This window comes from Perognathus longimembris, chromosome 19 (assembly GCF_023159225.1).
Source record: "Perognathus longimembris pacificus isolate PPM17 chromosome 19, ASM2315922v1, whole genome shotgun sequence".
Classification (NCBI taxonomy): domain Eukaryota; kingdom Metazoa; phylum Chordata; class Mammalia; order Rodentia; family Heteromyidae; genus Perognathus; species Perognathus longimembris.
In genome coordinates, this window is record NC_063179.1 from 37137158 (window position 1) to 37160287 (window position 23130).

Consider the following 23130-nt stretch of genomic DNA (forward strand, 5'->3'; position numbering starts at 1 on the left):
AGCTTAGTGTGCAAGAGTTGTGTTCAGACAAATCTCCATACTGGATTTAAAGCTTGTAGGAACTGTGGCTAGAACTGCTGGTCTGTTATCTCTAGGACTCATATTTATGGAGTTGAGTTCCTCTCCTCCTGACTCCTGCCACTCAGTCACATGAAGTGAAGAACATACTTCTATTCTGCATCTTACCCCACAACCTTTTAGTGGTTCACCTAAAAATGATACTTAAGTGACAGTCTTATATTTAATGAAGCACAGCAGTAAAAATAGATTAATTGTAATTTTTAGTATAGATTGTTCTACTCAGAAGAGCACTTCTGAAAGGCACCTTCACTGAACAAATGGTTTGCACTGATTTGAGGAAGCATTTCCATAGCAAGGAGCTGGTGTCAACAGCATACTGAACTCTGCATTCCTGTCTTCCTCCACCAGAACACCTACAGGAAGGGACATCGGTAGGGCTTGAGTCTGCCACTACAGAGGCAGCCTTGGCATTCATGCTTTAATTCCCATGGTGAAAGTGTGGCAGGTAGGAGTAGCTGTGCTGGGGCTCAAGACCCCGTCTCCCGGTTTCTCCCGGGGAGATGCCCAAATCCCAAACTATGAGAGAAACTCAGCTCTACCCCTCGCGCCTGCAGAAGGAGTAAAGCGTATCTTTATGGACAGCGCTAATCTGAGGAGAGATGCCGAAACCTCCCCTGTCCCCCTCACGTGTCAGGAGACCACACAGGACAGAGGCCTCGAGGAGCCGGTCTGGACGGTCCACCAGTCTCAAAGAATCTTTAATCAGGGAGGGGGTTTACATACCGGTAATGGCGGGAAGGAAGAGGAGGGACTTGGGTTGACTAGCTGATTGGCTGAGCTGGGCTGTTGGGCAAGAGTGGCATCCTGGGACTTCCCCCCCTGGCCGACGTCACACCCCAAGAGGACCGCCCCTGGGCCCCTGGATCCGAGATGGAGACGGGAGGCGGGGCTGCTCTGCTTCTCTTCCGGCAGAACCCGGAAGATGGGCGTGGCTAGCTTTCACACTGTCCCAGGGCTGGGGGAAGGGCAGCCTCTCGCTCTTGTGGCCCTTCCCCCATTAAGGCCAAAACTGCATCCCCAACATAGCTGCCTATCACAGTTTCTCTTCTGCAGTGGGAAAGAAGCCACTAATGGTGAACTATATGGCAAGATAGAGTGAAACCTAGAAAATCGTTCATTCATTGTCTTAAAATACTTTTGTCTAATTTGTCATGCTAAACTGTTGTACTGGTTGAATAAATATTTCTAGTCTGTGGTCTTCCCTCATCTTCCTATTATAAAATAAAATTACAGACATTTTAATAATGGTAAATAATCAGATATTCTCAGATTTCTATCATATTGTATACATTCAAATACAAAAATTTCTTGTTTATATTTTTGTTGACTTAGTTTTATAAAAAAAAACTTTCCTTTTAGTGCTTGATTAGAATTTTAATGTGTTCTATTTATAAATGTGTGCAGGAAATACTGAAGAATGAAAAATATAGAGAAGAAATAAAAAGAAAAGGCCAAGATTTTTATGAGAAAGAAAAACTGCTGGGCAATGAGAGGAAGGAAGAGCTCTTGCCTCCGCCCATGCCAACTGAGCAGAAAGGCCATGCCTCTGCTCCACACTTTGGAAAGGAAGAACCCTCGGTGGCGCCCACCAGCACTGGGAAAACCTTCCAGCCAGGATCCTGGATGCCACAAGGGGACAAGAGACACACCCAATGAATGCACTGTGGAAAACGCACTCACTTCCATGGATGTGACTATTTTAACAAATGAAAACAGTAAAAAGTCCACTGCTTTGTATTTCTCTTATACACTAATTGTACTCCATGCAGCTTCAGAGGTCACTTTTCGCATGGCCTAACTCCTTTTAGACTTGAATCCTACCCAGCAGGACTTAGTCATCTTTACGTGTTATAAATTTGCTTACAATTATTTCCCTTCTTTGATTTCTAACCTTTGAGGTGTGTCCTGTACCTGTGAAGGCCTAACAGGACACATCTTAGTAGCACTAAACAGCGGGCTCTCCCACAAGTGAATCAGGGTCTCAGAAGATTCCGAAGGACTAAACCATGAACGTAGACATATTATGTAAACATAAAATTTAGATAATAACAAAGAAGCCATAGAGAGCTTAATGCAAAGATGAGACAAATGCAGCTTTTGAAAGAAATCAAATTAACAGGAGAAAATCAATCATGAAAACCTGAAAGGACAGCAAGGAGAGAAATGGGATGGTAATTGGAGTTGATGAGAAAATTACACTGAAAAGAAAAAAATGGGAGAGTTCTCAAAGCAAAAAAATTCCACTTATAATTGAGATTCAGTAGCTTGTATATTGAAGAAAAATATGGATAAGTCATATACAAAATTTACTTTTCGCCTGGAACTGGTAGCTCATGTCTATAATACTAACTACTCTAGAGTCTGAGATCCATGTACTTGAGGTTTGTAGCCAACCTGAAGAAGAAAAGTCCACAAGACTGCATGCCCAATTGCCCAGCAAAAAGCTGATCTAGAGGTATGGCTCAAGTGGTAAAGAGCCTGCCAAGCAAGAACAAGGCCATGAATTCAAACCCTGATGCTGGCAAAAAAATAATTAAAATATTTTGGAAGGTTTGTATGCTTTCTAGATTTGGACAATTTGGTTTTTATTATTTTAATATAGAGACTTTTCAGTGTTTAGCCTACAAGTGCTCAACAAACATTACATGAATTAACCAATTTTTTATGCTCTAAGCAACATAAGGAAATCCTTGGCTTCCTAATTCACACATGCATTAATTTACCCCCCCCCCTTTTTTTTGGTGGTTGTGCAGCTTAAACACAGGGCCCAAGTGCTGTCCCTGAGTTTTTTTGCTCACAGCTAGCACTCTACCACTTTAAGCCACAGCACCACTTCTAGTTTTCTGATAGTTAATTGGAGATAAGAGTCTCATGGCCTTTCATGTCTGGGCTGGATTTGTACTATAGTCCTCCGATCTGAGCTTCCTGACGTGCTAGGATTACAGGCATGAACCAACAGTGCCTGGCTATATTGAAATTTTTGCTTAAGAGCAAGCAAAGTTGTAATCATCTAAGAAATACACAACAGAAAAATACAACTTTTAGAAAATATTTATATTAAAGTAATCAAATGACAAAATCAGCATAAAATACTGATTGACACTGTTCCAGCCCTCTTAATAGTAAACAAAACATTCTGACTTGCTATATCATTACAAAGCAATAGCATGTTTTATCATAGAGGCAAAACAAGAAGTATCTCTAGATAATATAAAAGGAAGTATAATTTGTAGTACAATTGGTTTATGATTTGAGTTTAAGATATTCTTAAATTCTTATCGTGCAAGGAAAATTATGTATGTTTTGATGCACTAGTGCATTTCTATCAGCTTATTAACTGCATTCTATAGACATCTTTTGCAAATGTTTGTCATGTAGTCTGTTTTCAAATATCTTAGCATATGGCAAAATTTACATTAATTTTCATGTTCAGTTTTCATTTTAAAATTATCTGCTTTACATATGTAGCAAAAGAAAGCCTTAGCCAAGAACCTTTGGGGGAAAATGTTTTATGCTCAAGTGGGATGGCAATACCGACTCATTATTAGTAAAGAATGCATTGTCCAGGTGACTTTGAGGATATAAATTGATGATCCACCCATGCTTCTTGCATGCAAACTAGCCTGTGTAGGTCATTGGGTACACTGTTAGATGATTTTTGAGCAGACTTAAATGTTCACATAACAATGATCAACTACAGTGTTGACCTAATAAGATTTGTTCTTCTAAGCAATTTTTAATCATAGCCTCGAGAGCAGATACATGAAAAGCAGAGTTCAAATATTAACTTTTCCACTATTCTTCATTTTAAAAGTAGCTGTATTTTTGACATTTCAAAATTTATTACGAAACCATGGTTAAGCTATCTTTTTAAGAAAAGTCTTAAAATTTATTTAAAACTTGTTCATCTCAAAGTAAAATTGTTCTTGTTGAAATAACAAAAGAATATAATATATATCTAAGTACGCACTTAGAGATAATCCTTTGTAGCTTCCTATTATGGCTTTGTAATAGACACATAGCATTCTTTTGGTCTTATGATGGGTTTAATATTAGACGAACTTCTCAAGTGTAAGGAATGTTTCTGGTTCCTGGGCGCAGTCATATAACCCAGCTGTGCCTTAGATATTTGAAGTTAAGAAGCAACAAAAATGGAGGAAATAATTTTTCATTCTCACTGTTGCTTAGATTTTCTAGCTGCCATTTGTTTCTTGGGCTTGGACGTGTGTGTGTGTGTGTGTGTGTGTGTGTGTGTGTGTGTGTGTGTGTGTGTGTGTGTGTGTGTTCTGGTGCTTGAACTCAGGGCCTAGGGGCTACCCCCGAGCTTCTATGCTTAAGGTCAGTGCTCTTCCACTCGAGCCTACATTTGGTTTCTGGTGTCTAATTAGAGATAAGATTCGCATGGACTTCCCTGACCAGGCTGGCTTTGAACTGAGATCCTCAGATCTGTTTCCTGAGTAGCTAGGATTACAGGAGTAAGCTACCAGCACCCATCCCAGCGTTGATGTTAATGCTCGCTCATTAACCCATGATTGAATATATAACTTGATTTATCCAGAATATCTTTTTACAAACTGTTATGTTCTCTGGGGGGAAAAAAGCATGAAGGAGAGCCAATTTAAAAGATTTTACATCATGTACTAAAGGAATTTGTCCAAGTTCTACTTGTGTTTCCAAGCTTTCAGTATCTAATGATAGAATCTCCTTTAATATGCTCGAGAAATGCAGAACTTGTCCTTATTTCAGAAATGAAGTCAGTCAGACTGATTCTATAACCAGATGTAAACATAAACACAATCATGCCTAAGTAGAATCAAATTTCCTCTAATTTAGAAACAGATAAAATGTAAAGTACCCCTTGTCACTTTGCTTGTTATGAAGAAGGAAAGGGTGTGGCACTTTTTAAAATTACTTCAATATCGGGCAGGCTTTCAGGTCACAGCTTTCAAAGCTTATGTCTAGTTTCCTTACTGTAAATATTAAGGTGATGTGCAGAGTAAGAGTAAGGTAATGAGAACATTTCTTTTTGGACAATGTCACCCCTTTGTTACAATTTTTTAAACCTAGTTTATAAGTTACATGCTAGAAATGTTATATAACACTATGGCTTAAGATCTGGACATACCAACCTCTATTTATTTTAGGTAAAATGTTTCTTGCAGGCAGTCTGGGGAATTGCTTGTTTCATTCCACCACCACCCCCCAAAAAGGTAACTGACTAGTTTTCACATTTTTAGAATTAATTAGGCATTTTTAAAGTAATATTCTGGATATAAACAGTTCTTTCAACAATAGTACCATTTGTTACAATGAAAGAAAAGTATCTCCAACCTCACTATTTTCTATTTTATTCCCTATATATACACAAGTACAAAATCTTGTTGCTTGCACAAGAATGAAAAGGCTTTATAAATATCTTCTTCAGGAAAAGTCTGAAGAAAGTTTGTTAAGAGAAACTACATTAAGACTTTATGAAATTTTAGAAAAACACTTTAAACACAGCTATTCAGGAGATACACAAGAAGTATATGATTTTAACTAATGACCAGGATATGAAGTTTCACACCTGTAATCCCAACTACATGGGAGGTGTAGGTAGGACTGTGGTACAAGGCTGGCCCAGAGCAAAAATGCAAGATCATATTTGAAAAATAACTGTCATAAGTGGTAGGACTTGCCTGCCTAGCAAGTACAAATCCTGGAGTTCAGACTCCAATACTGCCAGGGGAGAAAATGTGTTAAATAAGTACTTTTAAATTATCACAACAGAACCTGTGGCTCGCACGTGTAATCCTAGCTACTCCAGAGGCTGAGATCTGAGGATCATAGTTCCAAGACAGCCCAGCTAAGGCAGGAAAGCCTGTGAGACTCTTATCTCCAATTAACCACCAGAAAACTGGAAGTAGAGCTATGGACAAAGTGGTAGAGTGCTAGCCTTGAGCAAAAGAACTCATCAGGGAGGACCAGGAATATGGCCTAGTGGTAGAGTGCTTGCCTAGCATTCATGAAGCCCTGAGTTCGATTCCGCAGCACCACATATATAGAAAAAGCCAGAAAGTGGTGCTGTAGCTCAAGTGGTAGAGTGCTAGCCTTGAGCAAAAAGAAGCCAGGTACAGTGCTCAGGCTGAGTTCAAGCCCCCGGACTGGCAAAAAAAGAGGGAGGGAGGGAGGGAGCCCTGAGCTCAAGCACTGGGACTGACAAAAAAAAAAAAAAAGAAAATCTATATATCTATATCCTCTACTTCAGTACTTTTACTTGTTCTACAAATGTGACCATAAAAAAGCACACACAGGCTGGGAATGTGGCCTAGTGGTAGAGTGCTTGCCTAGTATGCATGAAGCCCTGGGTTCCATAACTCAGTACCGCACCACATAAACAGAAAAGGCTGGAAGTGGCGGTGTGGCTCAAGTGGTAGAGTGCTAGCCTTGAGCAAAAAGAAGCCAGGGACAGTGCTCAGGTCCTGAGTCCAAGCTCCAGGACTAGCAGAAAAAACAAAAGCAAACAAAAAAAGCACACATGCATTATTTCTATGAATAACTTGTCTACAGATACCCAAACATATTTGATATATCTTAACCTAGTTTCTCTTTTAAAATGTGCTCTGCAATGTAGGAATGGTGGTAGATGCCTACAATCCTAGTGTTAGGAGACAGAAAGGAAGATCCAGACCTTGAGGCTGGCTTGTCTCAAAAAAGAAGGCATGTGGGTAGGGGCAGGGGACTGGGCAGGGAGGGGCAAAGCAAAGGATGAAGAAGCTCTGCAGTCATGGGGTCAATGACTCAGTAATTTCAGTAATCAATATAAAATGCATATCCTGGATCAGAATAACCAGTGGATCCACTGAATTACTCCATGTCTAGTTTCAATGGGTTGATTACACAGCAGCAAGAAGGAACTAACCTAAAAATCAAATAGTATTGTTTCCAAACTGTTCTATAACCCTTGTTCTTAAGTTTCTCAAATTTGTGAACTGTCCTAAATTTAACAGTATGTTTAGCTATAATCGAAATTCATAACCTTGAAGAGTCTAACCTGTTTAACATAGCTAACTACTCCCCCCATAAAAAGGGACAAAATCCAGGACCTCTTTATAAAACATATCAAATTTTATTTCAGTGACGAGTTTCATTTTTAAGTAAAAGCTTTGGACAATTACTCTTCATGAGAGGTGCAGAAAACAATATAAGCTATTAAATACTGCGGGTAAGTAAAATTACTGGAGCATGCATCTAGGAAAGCCACGCTTAATAGACAAAAGTTCTAGTATATCACTGCCTAACTGAAAGACATTTTAGCTCTGTATTCTAATTATAGCACATTCTCATTTAGTTCATACAATCATTACTGTGTCCATCAAAATTTTTCACAATTTTAAGCCTTTCTGAACCACTTAGGAAGTATGACTTAACTCCTTGGGAACTCTTCAATTGAAACTTTTAATTTCCACAAACTTGTTGATCACAAACATTGAAACTTGTGACATCAGTATAAGTCAAAAACAGTGTTAAATAAAACCAAGAGTGCCATACATAAACTGGCAGATTATCTGATGACATTTTAACTTTTCCACAGCTCTAGTTAGTACAAAAACAAAAGCTGATTGTAAGGTTATAGCATTTGGTGTTTTTAGTACAAGCTTTAAAAGTGTTACTCAACAACTCATCTAAGAAAAGGGCAGTGTCCAAAAATACAAAATTTGTTACATCCAGCAGGTATTTTACAGTTAATAAATCTTTATAAAATTAGGTTGAAAAATGCATAATGTCCTCATTACCAGTTGTCTCAAAGACTAACATCAGAAAAATAGATGTTCTCATTAATATTTTGCTCTGAAAAAGCCAGAAATGACTCCATTCCAATTAGCAATAATGATCAAATTATAACTAATAAGTACACTGTGTCTTGAAGCCAAAACAAACTTTCTACCTCAAACAGAGCAATCCTGACTTGTATATTCCTAGTGTCCTTGGTCCAGAACAAGGCCCAGTTTTAAATCACTGTTCACTGGAGTGCATGTGTGACGTCATTAGCAGCCACAGGATGGTCCACCTCCGTACCCCACCTGCAAAATCCCCACATTAGTGAGAAAGAAGCTGTACTGCCAGTTTTGTCTTCCTTTTCTGAAATGCTTGGGACCAGAAGTGTTTTAGTTCAACATCAAATTCATTTCCCTTTCATAGAGATTGAAGCTAAATGCATGTGGTATTTTTAGTGTGTCTGTTTTGAATACAACCCAATACAAGGTCAGGTGTGGAATTTTCACTTGTGAAGCATGTCTGCACACAAGAAATTTCAGATATTGGAACAGTTATGATTTGGGATTTCCAAGATTAATACAATGCACTTAAAATGTCAATAGATACCAACAAACTTTCACACACAAAATTAAAAGTTACTATAATATTGAGGTCAGAACATGATTCTTCTATATAATCAGATTTAATTTACTAACTAATCCTAGGATGAAATCCAAACACTTAATGAGTCCAAAGCTGCATAATTTTCTAAATGATTCTCTAGTTGCAGAGCTCGTTCATTCCTTCAATCCTTTTTTAGTCGTTTAGCTTTTGCAATATTTTCTTGCCGTTTTTGTTTCTTTTTTTGCTCCTTCTCTCTGGCTTCAATCATCTTAGCCAATTTCCAGGATAGTACAGCACTTGCTAGGAACAGTGGGGTGAGAGCCAAAATAACTGTTGTAAGGAAACCATAAGGGTCCTTTGCAGCCCATTCCACAACATACTCCGCCCAAGCCTTTACGTCAAACATCTTAGGACACTGAGGACAAAGAAACAACAGAAAGAACATATGATTAATCAAATTCTAAAAATTTTATATCACCCAGGTAACTCAAAATTACAATGATTACTTGAGTTCTTTTTAAGTATTAATTAGTACAATTTTAATAAAATGACTATCTCCAGTTAGGAAAAATATAATTCAGCTAAGACAACCAAAATGACACATAAAGATTTAAGTTTACAGAAAAATGAAAACTACTTGGCCTAGGTGATAGGACTGTGTTCTCACATGTTCCCTACGTTTAAGACATAGTTTATGTAGCAGGCTTTTTGAAGTTCATACACCCATTTCAGGATAGAGCTGAATCCAGTGTCATTTGCCGATATACCCATAGTACCACTAAACACTAGTAAACAAGGGTACAAAGCAAGTTTCATGTTGCCCAAGAATGTGCTACACATTTTGAGAAATGCTCTCAGAGGAAGAGAAGTGATAGCTATTTCCAGGAATGGAAAATAGTAAGGGAGCCATGACTGTATCCAGGTCAATAGGTATAAGCAGAAAGGGATGTGCTATTTTATGTCCTTTCAACCTTGAAGTTCCCAATACCATAAATACAATTTTGTAAGTGAGAAAAGTAGCTTTAACTAGTACCATGCATTAGTTGGTAAGAGAGGGGCTCCTGGAAATAAAGATAGCAAAGACCTGAGCTACATTTTTTCTATTTCCATCCCTGTGAAACTTTCACATCTTTCATATTTGGGTCAACCCTTATTCAGAGTTTGAATTAGAATTAGAATACCTGCACAGGGAATGAGTGTACATCCCTCCACTTAAGATTTCAGGTGGGATTTTAAAAGTCATCTACCTTATGTTTGAGTAGTGGTCTCTAATTTTGTCCAGAGATTATCAGTGAGCCAGTCACAATTTCAGATGACCTTTGGTTGTAGTCTTCTTTAGTTCTACCATACACTTCTGAGCAGTTTAAATTCTATACAATGGTTGAATTGAAATATGAAAGAAAAAAAACTTAAATCACAACTTTCAAGATAACTGTAAAATTTTAAATGGAAAGTTTCTAAACTCTCTCTACAGAACATATAAATGACCTGTACAACTGCCTGTCAGTTATGAATATAATACCTACTTTCCTAATTTGAGCTTACTGCAATTGCAAATGTCCAGTAAGAAAATCCTTCCCAAAGTTGGATGAGGTGGTGTAAACGCCTCTAATCCCAGCTACTCCTGTGGCAGGTATCAGAAAGAAAACAGGCAAAATTTAAATTTACTACAGGCAGGATCTTGGTCAGGAGATAGCCCCAGGCAAAAATGCAAAACCCTATCTGAAAAATAAAGCCAAGGGGGGGGGGGCGGGGGAGGGCAGGAGTGTGGCTCAAGCGATAGCACATTTCTAAGACCAGTTCAAGGCCTGGTTCTTGAGGTGGGGTAGAAATCAAGCATTTTGCTATTTATTTTAATAATAAACTTATCTGATGTCCACTGACTCATAAAAAGTCAAGCTGATTCACGGATGTTAAGGGCATCTTCTCCATTCAGCTTGAACTTTTCACATTAAAAAAGTTTTCATGCGTTCAATTACTCATTTCATTCGGTACACCACTGCAAAGCCAGACACCTTGCTGTCTAGTGTACAACTTGTGTCTTTTATAGAAAAAGAATCATAAGACAACCTAAACAAATTACCAGCTGCCCACCGTGCGCGGTACAGATCAAGAAAACTGCCGCCGGTTTTAGCTGCAGTTTAACACGGTTTCCTCACATTTCCAACAAAAATCACGTCTCCATTTTCAACTGAAGACAAAATAAAGTGCCTAAAGCGTTAAGTATCCTATCCCTTATTTCATAACACAATGATAACCAAGTTCTCTGAAGACCGCCCCTTCCCCAGCCCAGTACTGAAGCAATGGCAGTTTCCGAGGGAGGCAGGACGAACCCGGGGAGGGGAGGGGAAGGGAAGGGACGGGCGGCGCGGAGGGGAAGGTCCCGGTTCCCGGCGGCGCCCGCCTTCAGCCCGGAGAAAGAAGCCTCCGTCCGCGCCTCCCACACGTTCAGGGACGCGTGCTCTCTTTCCGCCCAGAGAGGCCGTCCAGGCGAGCCCCCCGGACTGCAGCCGCGATCGCTCCCCTCCCTCCTGAGACCCCCGCTCAGCCCGGGGGGCCACCCGCGCCCCGCGCCCCGCGCCCCCGCGGGCCAAGCGCAGGCCCTCGTCCCGCCGCGGGCTGTGGCCGGACGGGGCTCACCGAGCCGGGCCCCGGGAAACCCGGATCCGTCCACACACACCTTGCAGCCCGCTCCTCGGCTGTGGGTGCTGGGCACGAGGATCCCGCGACAGCAACCGTCCCCAATCCCGGACACATCCCGGGGGCGCGGACTCCCACTCCCAACTCACCACCAGACCGGAAGCAGGAAGACGGAAGCCCCGCCCTCCTCCTGGGCCCCGCCCACCTGGCCGCTGTGAGGAAGTCTGAGAACCCACTTCCGGCTGCGCCGCCGTCGCGGGTCCCGGGACCGCGGCTGAGGCGCCGCGGCGGGCGGGGTGGGCCGGCGCGGGGCGCGGAGGCTTCCGGGGAGCGGCAGGTGGAGCGGCGCGCGGCGGGCGTCGCAGCCGGGCTGCCCCCGCATCCAGCGATTTGCACGGAAGGAATGGGCGGCGATGCACGGGGCGGCCTCCGAGTCTGGCCCCGGGACCGCCGGGGTCTCTGCCCCTCTCCCTCGAGGTCGGGAGATCGGCGGCCCGAGGTGCGGGCGCTCGGGGTGGAGGAGGGCTGGGTCCGCGGGAACTCCGGCTGGAGAGCGGCGGAAAGGGGTTCCTCGCTGGGTGCCCCAAGTCAGGCTGGGGGGCCGCACAGCACCCCCGGCGCACGCCTCCCCCACGTCCGCGCTGCCCTCGCAGGGAGGCCTCGGGGCCGGCAAGGCCTCCTCGTTCCTCGCTGCGGGGAGGCTGCCGCGCTGCGGGAAAGGTGTTTGTTAGTGTCGTTTGTCTGTGTGGCCCTACTCATCTCACAAGAGAATAAGCGGTATTTGCCCCGTGTGAACTTAAATCGTGGCCTTCCCACAGAACGCCTTGTGCTTTGAATTCACATGTGAAGGGTTGCAGAAGTCGACAAGCAGAAAATGAATTAGTTGTTCTAGTCGACGGGAACTGAAAGGTTAGCCCTGGTTTGCTGCTTACGTGTGTGTGTGTGTGTGTGTGTGTGTGTGTGTGATTGCTTGTACTAACTTCTTGCTCTGTTTGACTACCTCTGGCCCACGTTGCAAGAGCTCTTCACTGCTGGGTGCCAAATAAAGCAAGTTTTTATTCTGGAGAGACTAGAATGTTCTTAAGGAGCAAGCTGAGACGTGCATAACTAGTTTAGATATAACAACAGAAATTATTATTTACCAAGGAACAGGCTTTTGGCAGATAATCTAATGATCTAAATAAAGTACTGCTCTGTCGAGTGTATGTTAATGTTTGTATGTTGTATTACCAGCATTTGTTTTCTTACTCATTCTTGTTTGAAAACCTGGATGATGTTTTAAATCTAGTCTGTACCTGAGGTAGCCAGAACAAGCAAACTCAACTGGTTTGTGTCACTGAAATTTTTACTTGGTAAAAGTTGCCCAAATATTGAATCCAAAGGAGGGAGAGAATTTATTATTTCAGTAGTTTTTTTCATCACGGAAGCTAGTATGTACAGGTTTAATTTTAATCGTGGATAAACAGTTTTCTCAGTATTGCGTCCCAGTAAGTGGTTCTGCTGCCTGTGGCTACAACCAAAGGCGTCTGGAGGAGAAAGAGGACTATGCCCAAGAAGCCTTGGCAGCTCTTTGGTTATGATCTACTTCGTACCTTCAACCTAACTTTACTGAATTGCGTTCTAGTTTACCAGGCAGGAGCAGCATAGGGGTTTGCCACAGTGGACCTCAGACCTGCAATATACATTGCATCAACAACGTGGTAAGATTGGGCTCCCTATACTGGGAACTGCTTAGCATAATTTGAGGTGACCTAGCTTGTCATTCACAGTACTGATCTCTGCACAGTACTCTGATGGAGCACTATGAATCTGTTTAGGAAATGTCCCAGGTAATCCCTTGTGCTCTTCCAGTTTTAAAGTCTATAAATTGGGCATTTTTCTGACCTAAGCTTCATAAACAGATATTTAATGATAATAATAAGTATTGTAAGATATTTAACTTAAAAAATCATTGTTGGTTTTCTAAAAGTGTCTATTTGAAAAGATTTTTAACCCTGTGTTTATGTCTTTTAGAATACTATCCTTAAATTGTTGTGGGGTCCATGGATCAACAGGCAATGAGACACTCAGATTAGAAAAATTTAAAAGAATTTTATTGAGCCAGAAAGTACTGGCATGCGAGGACTGCAGTTTGGGATCTCAAGATGCAGTTCCGGGCCATCTCAGAAGGCTGCTTCTATACCCAAAAGCTACAGGAGAGGTGTCAGTCACAGCAAACAGGTCAGCGGGGTAACAGATATGATCAATACAGGGCAAAACAAGTTCAAAGCAAGTTGGGTAAATACAACTATATAACTTTTACATTGAACAGTACGGAACAGTAAAAGAAAAGTTTTACATTGAACACTGTCAAATAGTATTAGCAATACTTTGTTATTGAAAGCTAGCATAGCAACAAATTAATTATCCTCCTCACTTCAAAATAGCAAGGAAGTATGTTCTTTTTTTTTTTTAATGAAATCTTACTTGTGGTGTAATGGCTCAAAGGGTGGAGTGTCTGCCTCCCAAGTGCAAAGCCTTAAGTTCAAATCCCAGTATCACCAAAAAATATTAATGTAATTTTAATCAAATTAACTGAACCTTACATCATTGAGTAGATCTGCTTTTTGATAAATTCCACATAATAGGCCATATCGTCAGCTAGATCTGCATTAATGTACTTCATTACAATTGTATTTTGTAAAGGGAGTCTTTAAAATCTAAGGGTGGGCTGGGAATATGGCCTACTGGTAAAGTACTCACCTCATATACATGAAGCCCTGGATTCGATTCCTTAGCACCACATATATAGAAAAGGCCAGAAGTGGCACTGTGGTTCAAGTGGTAGAGTGCTAGCCTTGAGCAAAAAAGAAGCCAGCGACAGTGCTCAGGCCCTGAGTTCAAGCTCCAGGACTGGCAAAAAAATAAATAAATAAAATCTAAGGTGTTCTTGGGTTTTTTTTCCCCTCCTGAGAAGGCAATGCAAGGTGGGCTTGTACCATTTGTTTACTTTGAAAGGCTTTTTCTCTTGGTAAGAATAAAATTTAACGGGCTGGGGATATGGCCTAGTGGCAAAGAGTGCTTACCTCGTATACATGAAGCCCTGGGTTCAATTCCCCAGCACCACATATGCAGAAAATGGCCAGAAGTGGCGCTGTGGAGCCTCAGGACTGGCAAAAAAAAAAAAAAAGAATAAAATTCACATTTCCCTTTACCCCATGTCAAAATTGTAAGTCAGTGTTTTTTTCTCAGGAATTTGCTGTATTACATATAATGTTTTGAAGTCCCTCTCCCAAAACAATTGTAAACCAGGTAAGCCTGCATATAATTCTATTTTAATAGGATAATTACTTTCTCCTCTCCCCCTTTTGACAGGCCTGTGGTTTTAACTTAGCCGTTCACATTTGCTAGGAGGTGTTCTGCTGCTTAAGCTACATCTCCATCCTTTTTTTTACTCTGGTTATTTTAAGATAGGACCTTGCTTTGTTATCCTGGCTGGCATGGGCTGCAATCCTCTTATTTGTACATCACTGTAGCTGGGATGACAAGCTTGAGCCACCATGCCCCACTTTTTCTTTTTCTTTTTTTTTTCTCCAAATTTTTATTATCAAACTGATGTATAGAGAGGTTACAGTTTCATACGTTAGGCTTTGGATACATTTCTTGTACTGTTTGTTACCTTGTCCCTCATACCCCCCTCCCTCCACCCCTTTCTCTTTCCCCCCCTGAGGTGTTCAGTTCACTTTCACCAAACAGTTTTGCAAGTATTGCTTTTGTAATTGTCTTTTTTTACCCTGTGTCTCTCAATTTTGGTATTCCCTTTCAATTTCCTACTTCTAATACCAGTATACACAGTTTCCAATATACTCAGATAAGATTACAGAGATAGTGTAGGTACAACCACAGGAAGGTGATACAAGAACATCATCAATAATAGAAGCTACAGATACACATGGGATGTTGAAAGTAGTTACAACTGTGAAATAACAATCATTTCCATAACATGGAGTTCATTTCATTTAGCATCATCTTATGTGTTCATAAGGGTATAGCTATTGGGCTGTTGTGATGCTCTGCTATGACTTGCCTAAACCTGTACTAATTATTCCCAATAAGGGAGACCATAGAGTCCATGTTTCTTTGGGTCTGGCTCACTTCACTTAGTATAATTTTTTCCAAGTCCTTCCATTTCCTTACAAATGGGGCAATGTCATTCTTTCTGATAGAGGCATAAAACTCCATTGTGTATATGTACCACATTTTCCTGATCCATTCGTCTACTGAGGGGCATCTGGGTTGGTTCCAGATTCTCACTATGACAAATTGAGCTGCGATGAACATTGTTGTGCTGGTGGCATTACTGTGATTTTGTTTGTGGTCTTTTGGATAGATACCCAAAAGTGGGCATGCCCCACTTTTTCTGATGAGGTCTTGTCAACATTTTTCCCCAGGCTGGCCTGGAACTTCAATCCTAAACTTCAGTCTTCCAAGTAGCTAGTAATAAAGGCATGAACCATCAGAACCCGCCTAATTATTTCCTCTTCATTGAAACAGAAAGCGCACACTTGCACAAGTTCTCATTTCCCTACAGTAGCTCTACTTTTTTTTTTTTTTTACTTTTGATTGAATTGGTTTCTCCTTAAATTTTATGAGGTTTTTTTTTCTTCCACTGAAATATTTCTTAAAATTACATGCCTTTAACAAATCTGGTTTCTTGGCTGCAAGTGTTAAGTGGTACAGTCACAAATGAACCCTGAGTACAAATCCCAGGACAGCCAATAAAGATAAAGAGTATGGCTTTAGTATATTTGAAAGAACATACTGAAGAATAAGTTTTTAAAGCAATGTATTGAGTGCTTTCTTTGTTCCAGGTGCTTAGCTCATTCAGTATCATTCCTGAGACTAAACACTCTTTTTACATCTATTTTACAGATAAATGACTTAAAAGTAGAACAGCATTCTAAACAAATATATCTTGCCAAAATCTCTGCTCATTTGTGATACTCAAAAACATGAAAAAATGCTTATTAAAAGCTTTTTTAAATTTTTGGGATTGTTAACTGCTAACTAAAATGCCTCTGTACTTCAAAATACCTATTGCTCAGGTGGTGGTGGCAACATGTCTCAAAGCTAGTGTTCTGGGGAAGGTTTTCCAAGCTTGCCAGTTGATTTGCTTCATCCCCTCCCCTCCCCCAACCACACATGACCTGCAGCACCTTCTCAACCGTGTCCCACTGACCCATCAGTGCTGCTTCACGTCCTTGGCCTCTTCTTCCGAGTGGTTCACACTGGAGCAATTTCTTTCCAGCCTGTTTGGCCCATGAAGTATCTTAGATCTGTATTGCTTTTTACTTTTTCTTTCTAAAGCATTTAACTTCCTTTGTTTGTTGGTTTGTTGTCTGTCCTCTAGAATATAAATTATCTGAGATCTATTACCTGTAAAACTAGAACATGGTTTTAAACAACTTGAAGACCATAGTAGTGTTCTTTATTTCAGTAACTTTTAGTGTTTGAACTAATAGTGAAATCACTTATGTCTTGGGTGTTTGTGAATTTCATGTTAAACTCTCAGTATGGTACTTTGAAAATAAAGAGATGGTTATCTCAAAAAGAAAAGATGTATAAAGGTTAATTAAAATGTTTGGGAAGAGTTTTAAATAATTGTGGTTTTCTCATTAATGAAGGAAATCTGGTTACTTATGGTTTCCAAGTATGTGAAATGATACAGAGGAAAGGAAGTGGTGATTCATCACTTTTATTGATAAGATAAAAGGAGTAACTCTTAGAATGTAGGTGCTAAGATTTAAGATAAGAACAAACTAGACTGCAAATCTAAATAGAGATCTTTGAAAATGGGATAATAGTATGTGTGTAGACTGGTACCATGCCTTTTTTTTTTTTCCAGCCTAACAAATTGTCAATGCAGATTACAGGAGAAGTACTTAGTAGGCCCCTTCTGAGAGATTCCTTGCTATCATGGGAACCATATATTTGAGAACCAGTTTGCGGGGGAGGGGATTGAGGGGAAAATGTTTGTGTTTGAGCAGTTTAATGCAGGTATTGCTGCTTTAATAATTTATAGAATTTTCACATAATACTGAAAATTGGACTTAGGCTTTTTTAAACCACCAAAACTGTTTTCATTTACATACAGTGCTTAATTTCCAGAATGTTCTACAAATGCACAGGCAGGAAACAAATTCCCTATAGTTAGATGGCATCCTTTTGAAGGAGCAAAATGGTTAAGAAAATTGCTCAGATGCTTTGGGTTGCAGTCCTGAGAGACCCTAAGCTTCCTTGCTAACTGGGTACTTGTGTTTTTAGCACATACTAAGGTACAAAGGGGTTTCACCATGGTAATAAGCATGTAAATATTTTATAATTTAGCTAGGTGATTAACCTCACCTATTGTTCTTTCTTTCCCGATCTCTGCCCCTGTATTGTTTCATAGCTCTTAGTGAGATTTCTTGTGCTATCTTAATGTGTAGATACCATGGATTTTTTTAAGTTTTAGCAGGGATTTATTTTACTGTAACAGGGTTAAAGTCGGGAGAAATGAAGGATATAACTTTTGTTTTTCAAGTGAGATTATGTGCTTTTGCCTCAGCAGGCTTAAACAGTGATCATTATATCTGTGTCTTCTAAATGTCCATGATTAGTAAGGTATAACACCCACAGTACTCATCCTGGAATATACTTTTTTTTTTTTCTGAGAGAAGGATTGAACTCTTGATCTGACACTTTTGCTCACTGGCTTATCCTCTACCACCTGAGCCATACTTCCAACTCCTGAAAACTACGTTTTGATAGTGAAATTGTCTGTTTGATTTGACTCTCAGGAAACCCGAGTCAAATTTCAAATTCATTTTAACATCCATCCTAACTTTGCATGGGCTAAGCATATACTTCCACTTAGCAATTACCCGTGTGTGTGTGTGTGTGTGTGTGTGTGTGTGTGTGTGTGTGTGTATGTATGTAATATAGTTTTAAAAATCAATAAGGGGCTGGGAATGTGGCTTAGTGGTAGGTAGAGTGCTAGACTTGAGCAAAAAGAAGCCAGGGACAATGCTCAGGCCCTGAGTCCCAAGCCCCAGGATTGGCAAAAAAAAGAAAGAAAGAAAATTCGTTAAACCAAAATTTAAAGACATATCCAGGGGTTGAAAATGTGGCTTAGTGGTAAAGTGCTTGCCTAGCATGCATGAAGCCCTGGGTTCAGTTCCTCAGTACAACATAAACAGAAAAGGCTGGAAGTGTTACTGTTGCTCAAGTGGTAGAGTACTAGCCTTAACTAAAAGAAGCTCAGGGACAGTGCCCAGGCCTTGAGTTCACGCCCCAGCAATAAAAAGGGGGGGAAAAAAGATATCCAGGTCCCAAATTCTTGCTTTTTCTAAGTTCACATTTTATGTTTTTAAGAAGTGAAGGAAGTGAAGCAGTCTAAAATTTGAAAGCTTCATTTTGATTCATATTTGTCCCCCTGGAAAATAAGTACTAACAGGTAACTAAGATGAGATTCTGGAGGCTCTGAATTTGGGAGTTCTAAATGTTTTCAATTTTCTGCTTTTACATTTTCCACTTAATTTTTCTTTGATTTTTCTATTTTTTTCCACTATGTAATAGGGCATGATAATTTCTGCCTTCACACAGAAAGCCCAACGTTCTCTTGAAGTTACTGGAGTTACAGCATTATAATGTTAATACATATGTGTCTAAGAGTCTGACTTGATGTTTCATTTAAGTTTTTATTTGAGCCCATGTGGATGAAGGAAATAATTTCATATTGCTCTTCTTAATGAGATAGTAATAACTATTTCTTATAACAAAGATTGTGAGTAGACATGTAGCCTCCTTTTTCCAATAAAAAGTAGTCTGTAGAATTCCATTTAGCGTGAAAATATATATTTAACAGTCTATGCAGAAAGAATATCTGCATAAAAATGATACATCATTTTAACACTTGTGATAGCAAAAATTAAATGAGTTTTTGATTGCCTTGTACTGCAGTAAGATTTTATAAAGAATGCAATGGAAAATGAATTTGTATGGGTTCATTTTTGTTGTCTTTTCAAAATTTTACATCCTAGAATCTAGGAATGCTTTGCCAACATTTTCTGACCATCCTACCCTAAATACCTGGGGACACATCTTACCATATATGCAATCCAAAAATCACTTTTTGTTGCATCTGTTTTCAAATCTGCTAACATTTTATACTACAGAAAACGAATGCTACATATGGGCCTATAAATTATTCATGTGTATACCTAATCCATACATAATATATTCATATATATCAATCTATGAAATTCACTACCTATTTTGTTATCTGTAAAATGAAGTATAAACTCCGTAGAGAAGTCTACTGACTCTTTACCAGTCTGGATTAACCTCCATGTGCATTTTAAGCACGATACTCTTCATGTTAGATCTTTGCAGTTCTAAGAGATGCTTCTTAATATAGTGATTCAAAGTATAGATCGAGAAATCAAACTACCTTCTTTGAATCCCAGCTTTCCCACTTGCTACAACAGTGAGGCTATTGTGAGATGGCACCAACCATAACTACACTAGCCCAATCTGGTTTGATCTGAGATGCTATGATGGGAGGATGCATGTAAGAGATGCCCAACTACCAGGACTTGCTCTGACCAAGGTTCCCAGCTACTGTGCTTTGAGATCCATCGCTGGACCAAGACCTTGCTTCTCTCAGCTCAGTGACTGAGCATGACAGAATGCTCACGCAAGCTTATTTCTAGGAGACTCAAGATGCTTCTGATAGCTTAGACTCAAGGACTCCGCTTTGCTAAGCCTTTTTGAGGGTAAATAGCAGCCTAGGACACTTGTACTCAGCTTTCCTGTCCTGCCTCTTGTAGTTGGGGTCAGGCTTGCCTTGTACAGTGATGATCCACTCATTTTCCCCCACTCCTTCCTCATTTCTTATTTTTTAAAACCTTGCACATTTAATCCCATTTTGGCATCATAAAAGTAGAACAAGCCCATCACCTGACAGATAACATCATGTTGGTTGGGGCATTCAGTTTCTGCTCTAAGTTTGAAGCAATTATTCTAGTGTTGACCTGGGACAGTGTCCCAGTGAAGAGAAATACAATGTAAATGAAAAGATAAGAGTATTTGGAAATTATGGATGAATGCCTACAGAGACAAAAATAGTGACTGCAAAGACAGTAGTTGGCAACTTACTGCTAACTTGTATGGTTGCAATACAGAAGTAAAATGAGAACTATCTATTAAGGAGTTTAGTTCATGACTTAAATGTGAGAGGCTCTGTGGTAATACAAAGCAGCTTTTATCACTGTAGCAGAACAGATCTGGTCAAATTTTGGCTCAATTGTTAAGAAGCAGAGAACTCCAGAGACGTTTGAGTTATTTGGTCCAGGAAAATCTAATTAGAGAAACCTAGGATTGTGGGATCATCTGGATAGATCCCCCTATGTGTCCCCTGGTCTTTCATTAGGTAGATCTTCCTCCTACCTCCATGAACTGCTCCCCTAACATATACTTTCTAGAAAGTATACCTGGGATTGGATTTTGAGGTTACTTGGTTTATAGTTTAAAACCTGTCATAATTGGTAGAGTCAAAGGAATACTGAAACTGCTTCTTGCTCCTGCCAAAATAAATCAGACAAAATTATATCTTTGGCATATAAAGAATGCTTCCACTTGAGACCTGAAGGGAAGAGAAGTTATAGTTCCAATCCTATGTTGCTTATTTGTCAGGCTGATCCCTAAAATAACTATAGAAAATGACTGTAGATTATTGCCAGCCCAACCAAGTAGTGAACTTGATCTCAACTTCTAGGCCTTATAGACTAGATTAATAAAGCCTCAGATAGAAATTGATTTGTCAAATGCATTTTATTCCATTCCAATTTGAAAAGATGATCAGAACGTTGAAGATGTGGCTAAGCAGTAGAACACCTGTCTAAAAAGTGAGAAGTCCTGAGTTCAAGACCCACCAAAAAAAGGAAAGAGGATCAGAAGATAGCTTACTCAGTTATAACAGGATCTAAAAAATTATAAACCTGAAAACATCACTTTTTTCACAACATTGTGCTAATTAGACAGGATGATCAAAACATAGCTGCTATGCTGAAGAAAACGTGTACTCCAGAGGAAAGGAAATTAAACACTGTAAAGATTGCAGACACCCTAGTTCAGGGCCTGTGCTCAGAGGAGTGTCAAGATACTCTCTCAAAATGACAAGCAATGGCTGACCCTGCTGCCTTTACCATCAATAAAGAAGTGCAGAAGTTGGTAGGCCTCTGCGCCAGCTCACATACTAACCGACATGGAAGCTTTGATTGATTGTAGCCTAGAGGAATAATGCCCCGCAGCTGTTCTAGACTGCAGTAGTAGTAGCCTTGATATGTGGACCATAGGCTCCATGCAAGATCCTGGGTTGTTGATGATGGGGGAAGATGTAATGTGGCATTGATGCTGATTCCTGTGAAAGAATCACAACATTGGCCTCTGTATTCAGCAGAGAATTGTACCCCCATGAGACAGCTGCTCTCATACCATTGGGCTACGTAGAAACAGAACCCTTGACCATGAGACATAGAAACTTGCTCTCCCAAGTCCCCAAGGCAGTAATTGGTTTTTTAATTCTATCTCTTCCGACAAAGTCTATTGAGTCTCCTAAAAGAAGGCACTTACTGTTCTTTCCATTCATCTGTAGTAACAGACTAGGTGCATGATTCTTGGTCAACAGATTGAAATCTAATGTGAGAATATGTTTTGATGTTCTAATTGTCCTTGGTTAAATGGAAGTCCTTGTATACTTTTCTTGTATCCTCATCATTCTTTAAGCCCTTTGTTTTTGTTACAAGATGTTCTGATTCATCTCGTAACCACTGACTCCAATCCCAGAAGAAGCCATTTATTTTTCATAGATGATAGTACTCAGAAACCAAGATCTTAGTGTCAAGTATGTTACTACTGGCATAGCATTGCTTAGAGTCGTTAGTAAACAGATACAAATACCCATGCTTACTTCAGTCCATTGAAGACGGTAGGTTTATGCTAGTACCTGCAATTCCACTTTAACACTACTTCCTAGTCTTCCTCTATAGCCATGTTTATAACTACCTCAGTAGATACCTGCCATTAGCATCAATATATTTTATTTATTTGCTCAAGGCTATAATGCACAGAAAGTAATTTTAGAATTTATAACTCATACTACAGTGAAAAGAAAACTTACTGGATTTTCAAGTGACCAATCTCTGACCATCTTTCTTTTGGGCAGCTTAAAGGCCATCTGTTGAGAAAGGTTAATGATAAATTCAAATATAAGCCCCAAATAGCTATGTATAGGCCACACACTCGATGGCTTAGGGGTTTGTTAAAAGACTGAAGAGATTCAACAGGATGTTACTAGCTTTAATCTTCACATCTTCTGTGTGACATCAAATTGTTTATGTTGTGAAATAGTAGCTGATTGTGGCTTTATCTTAAGAATTGCCACCTCAGCAGAAGGAAAGGGCAGGTTTTTCCCCACTGGTGCTGGTTAATCTTTTTAAAAAGTAAGCTGTAATAAGTTGTTAGCAAATCATCTCTACCCATGCATAAAGCACTCAAAGCAGATTTCTCAATCGTATTTTTTATAATCTTGCATTGTGACTACACCCTTTAAAAAATTAAACCAAGCTCTACAAGGTGCAAACATTTTAAAACAAATATTTTGGAAGTGTAAGGGGAAAAAAGGTGCTGTCAAAGACAATACTGAATAGGTGGCACTGTTCAAAAAGAAATGTACTCATTACCTGACTTATGTAACTGTAATCTCACTGTACATCACCTTTACAATTTAAAAAATAAAAAGACAATACTAACATGGAAGGTTCTCTGCAACAAGAATGTATTGACCAGCCAGATACTGATGGCTCATGCTTATAATCCTAGCTACTCAGGAGGCCGAGGTCTGAGGGTCAAAGCCAGTCTGTACAGGAAAGTCCAAAAGACTTATCTCCAATGAACCACCAGAAAACTGGAAGTGGTACTGTGGCTCAAAGTGATAGAGCACTAGCCTTGAGCAAAAATGCCCCCTGA

General features: G+C 39.9%; 2 protein-coding genes across 4 annotated transcripts in view; one reads left to right on the forward strand and one right to left on the reverse strand.

Annotated features, from left to right (window-relative positions):
* The window catches only part of Ndufaf2 (NADH:ubiquinone oxidoreductase complex assembly factor 2), a 114741-nt gene extending 112406 nt beyond the window's left edge, over positions 1-2335 (forward strand). Inside the window, exon 4 of the mRNA XM_048368100.1 lies at positions 1486-2335. Within this exon, the coding sequence (XP_048224057.1) occupies positions 1486-1737 (252 nt within the window). The 3' untranslated portion in view covers positions 1738-2335. The remainder of the gene's footprint in view (positions 1-1485) is intronic.
* Smim15 (small integral membrane protein 15) lies at positions 2013-11264 on the reverse strand. Of its 3 annotated transcripts, XR_007214086.1 has the most exons (4): positions 11123-11264; positions 9690-9812; positions 8847-8857; positions 2013-2026 (listed from the first exon to the last, which is right to left on the reverse strand). XR_007214086.1 is itself a non-coding variant. In XM_048368102.1 (3 exons), the coding sequence occupies exon 3, from the start codon at positions 8846-8848 to the stop codon at positions 8624-8626; it is 225 nt and encodes a 74-aa protein (XP_048224059.1). In that variant the 5' UTR covers positions 8849-8857; positions 9690-9812; positions 11123-11264; the 3' UTR covers positions 7182-8623. The 3 variants fall into 3 exon arrangements, 2 of the variants coding, with proteins under 2 accessions (XP_048224060.1, XP_048224059.1); XM_048368102.1 differs by lacking the exon at positions 2013-2026 and having other exon boundaries at positions 7182-8857; XM_048368103.1 differs by lacking the exons at positions 2013-2026; positions 9690-9812 and having other exon boundaries at positions 7181-8857; positions 11123-11259.
* Positions 11265-23130: the final 11866 nt, after the last annotated feature.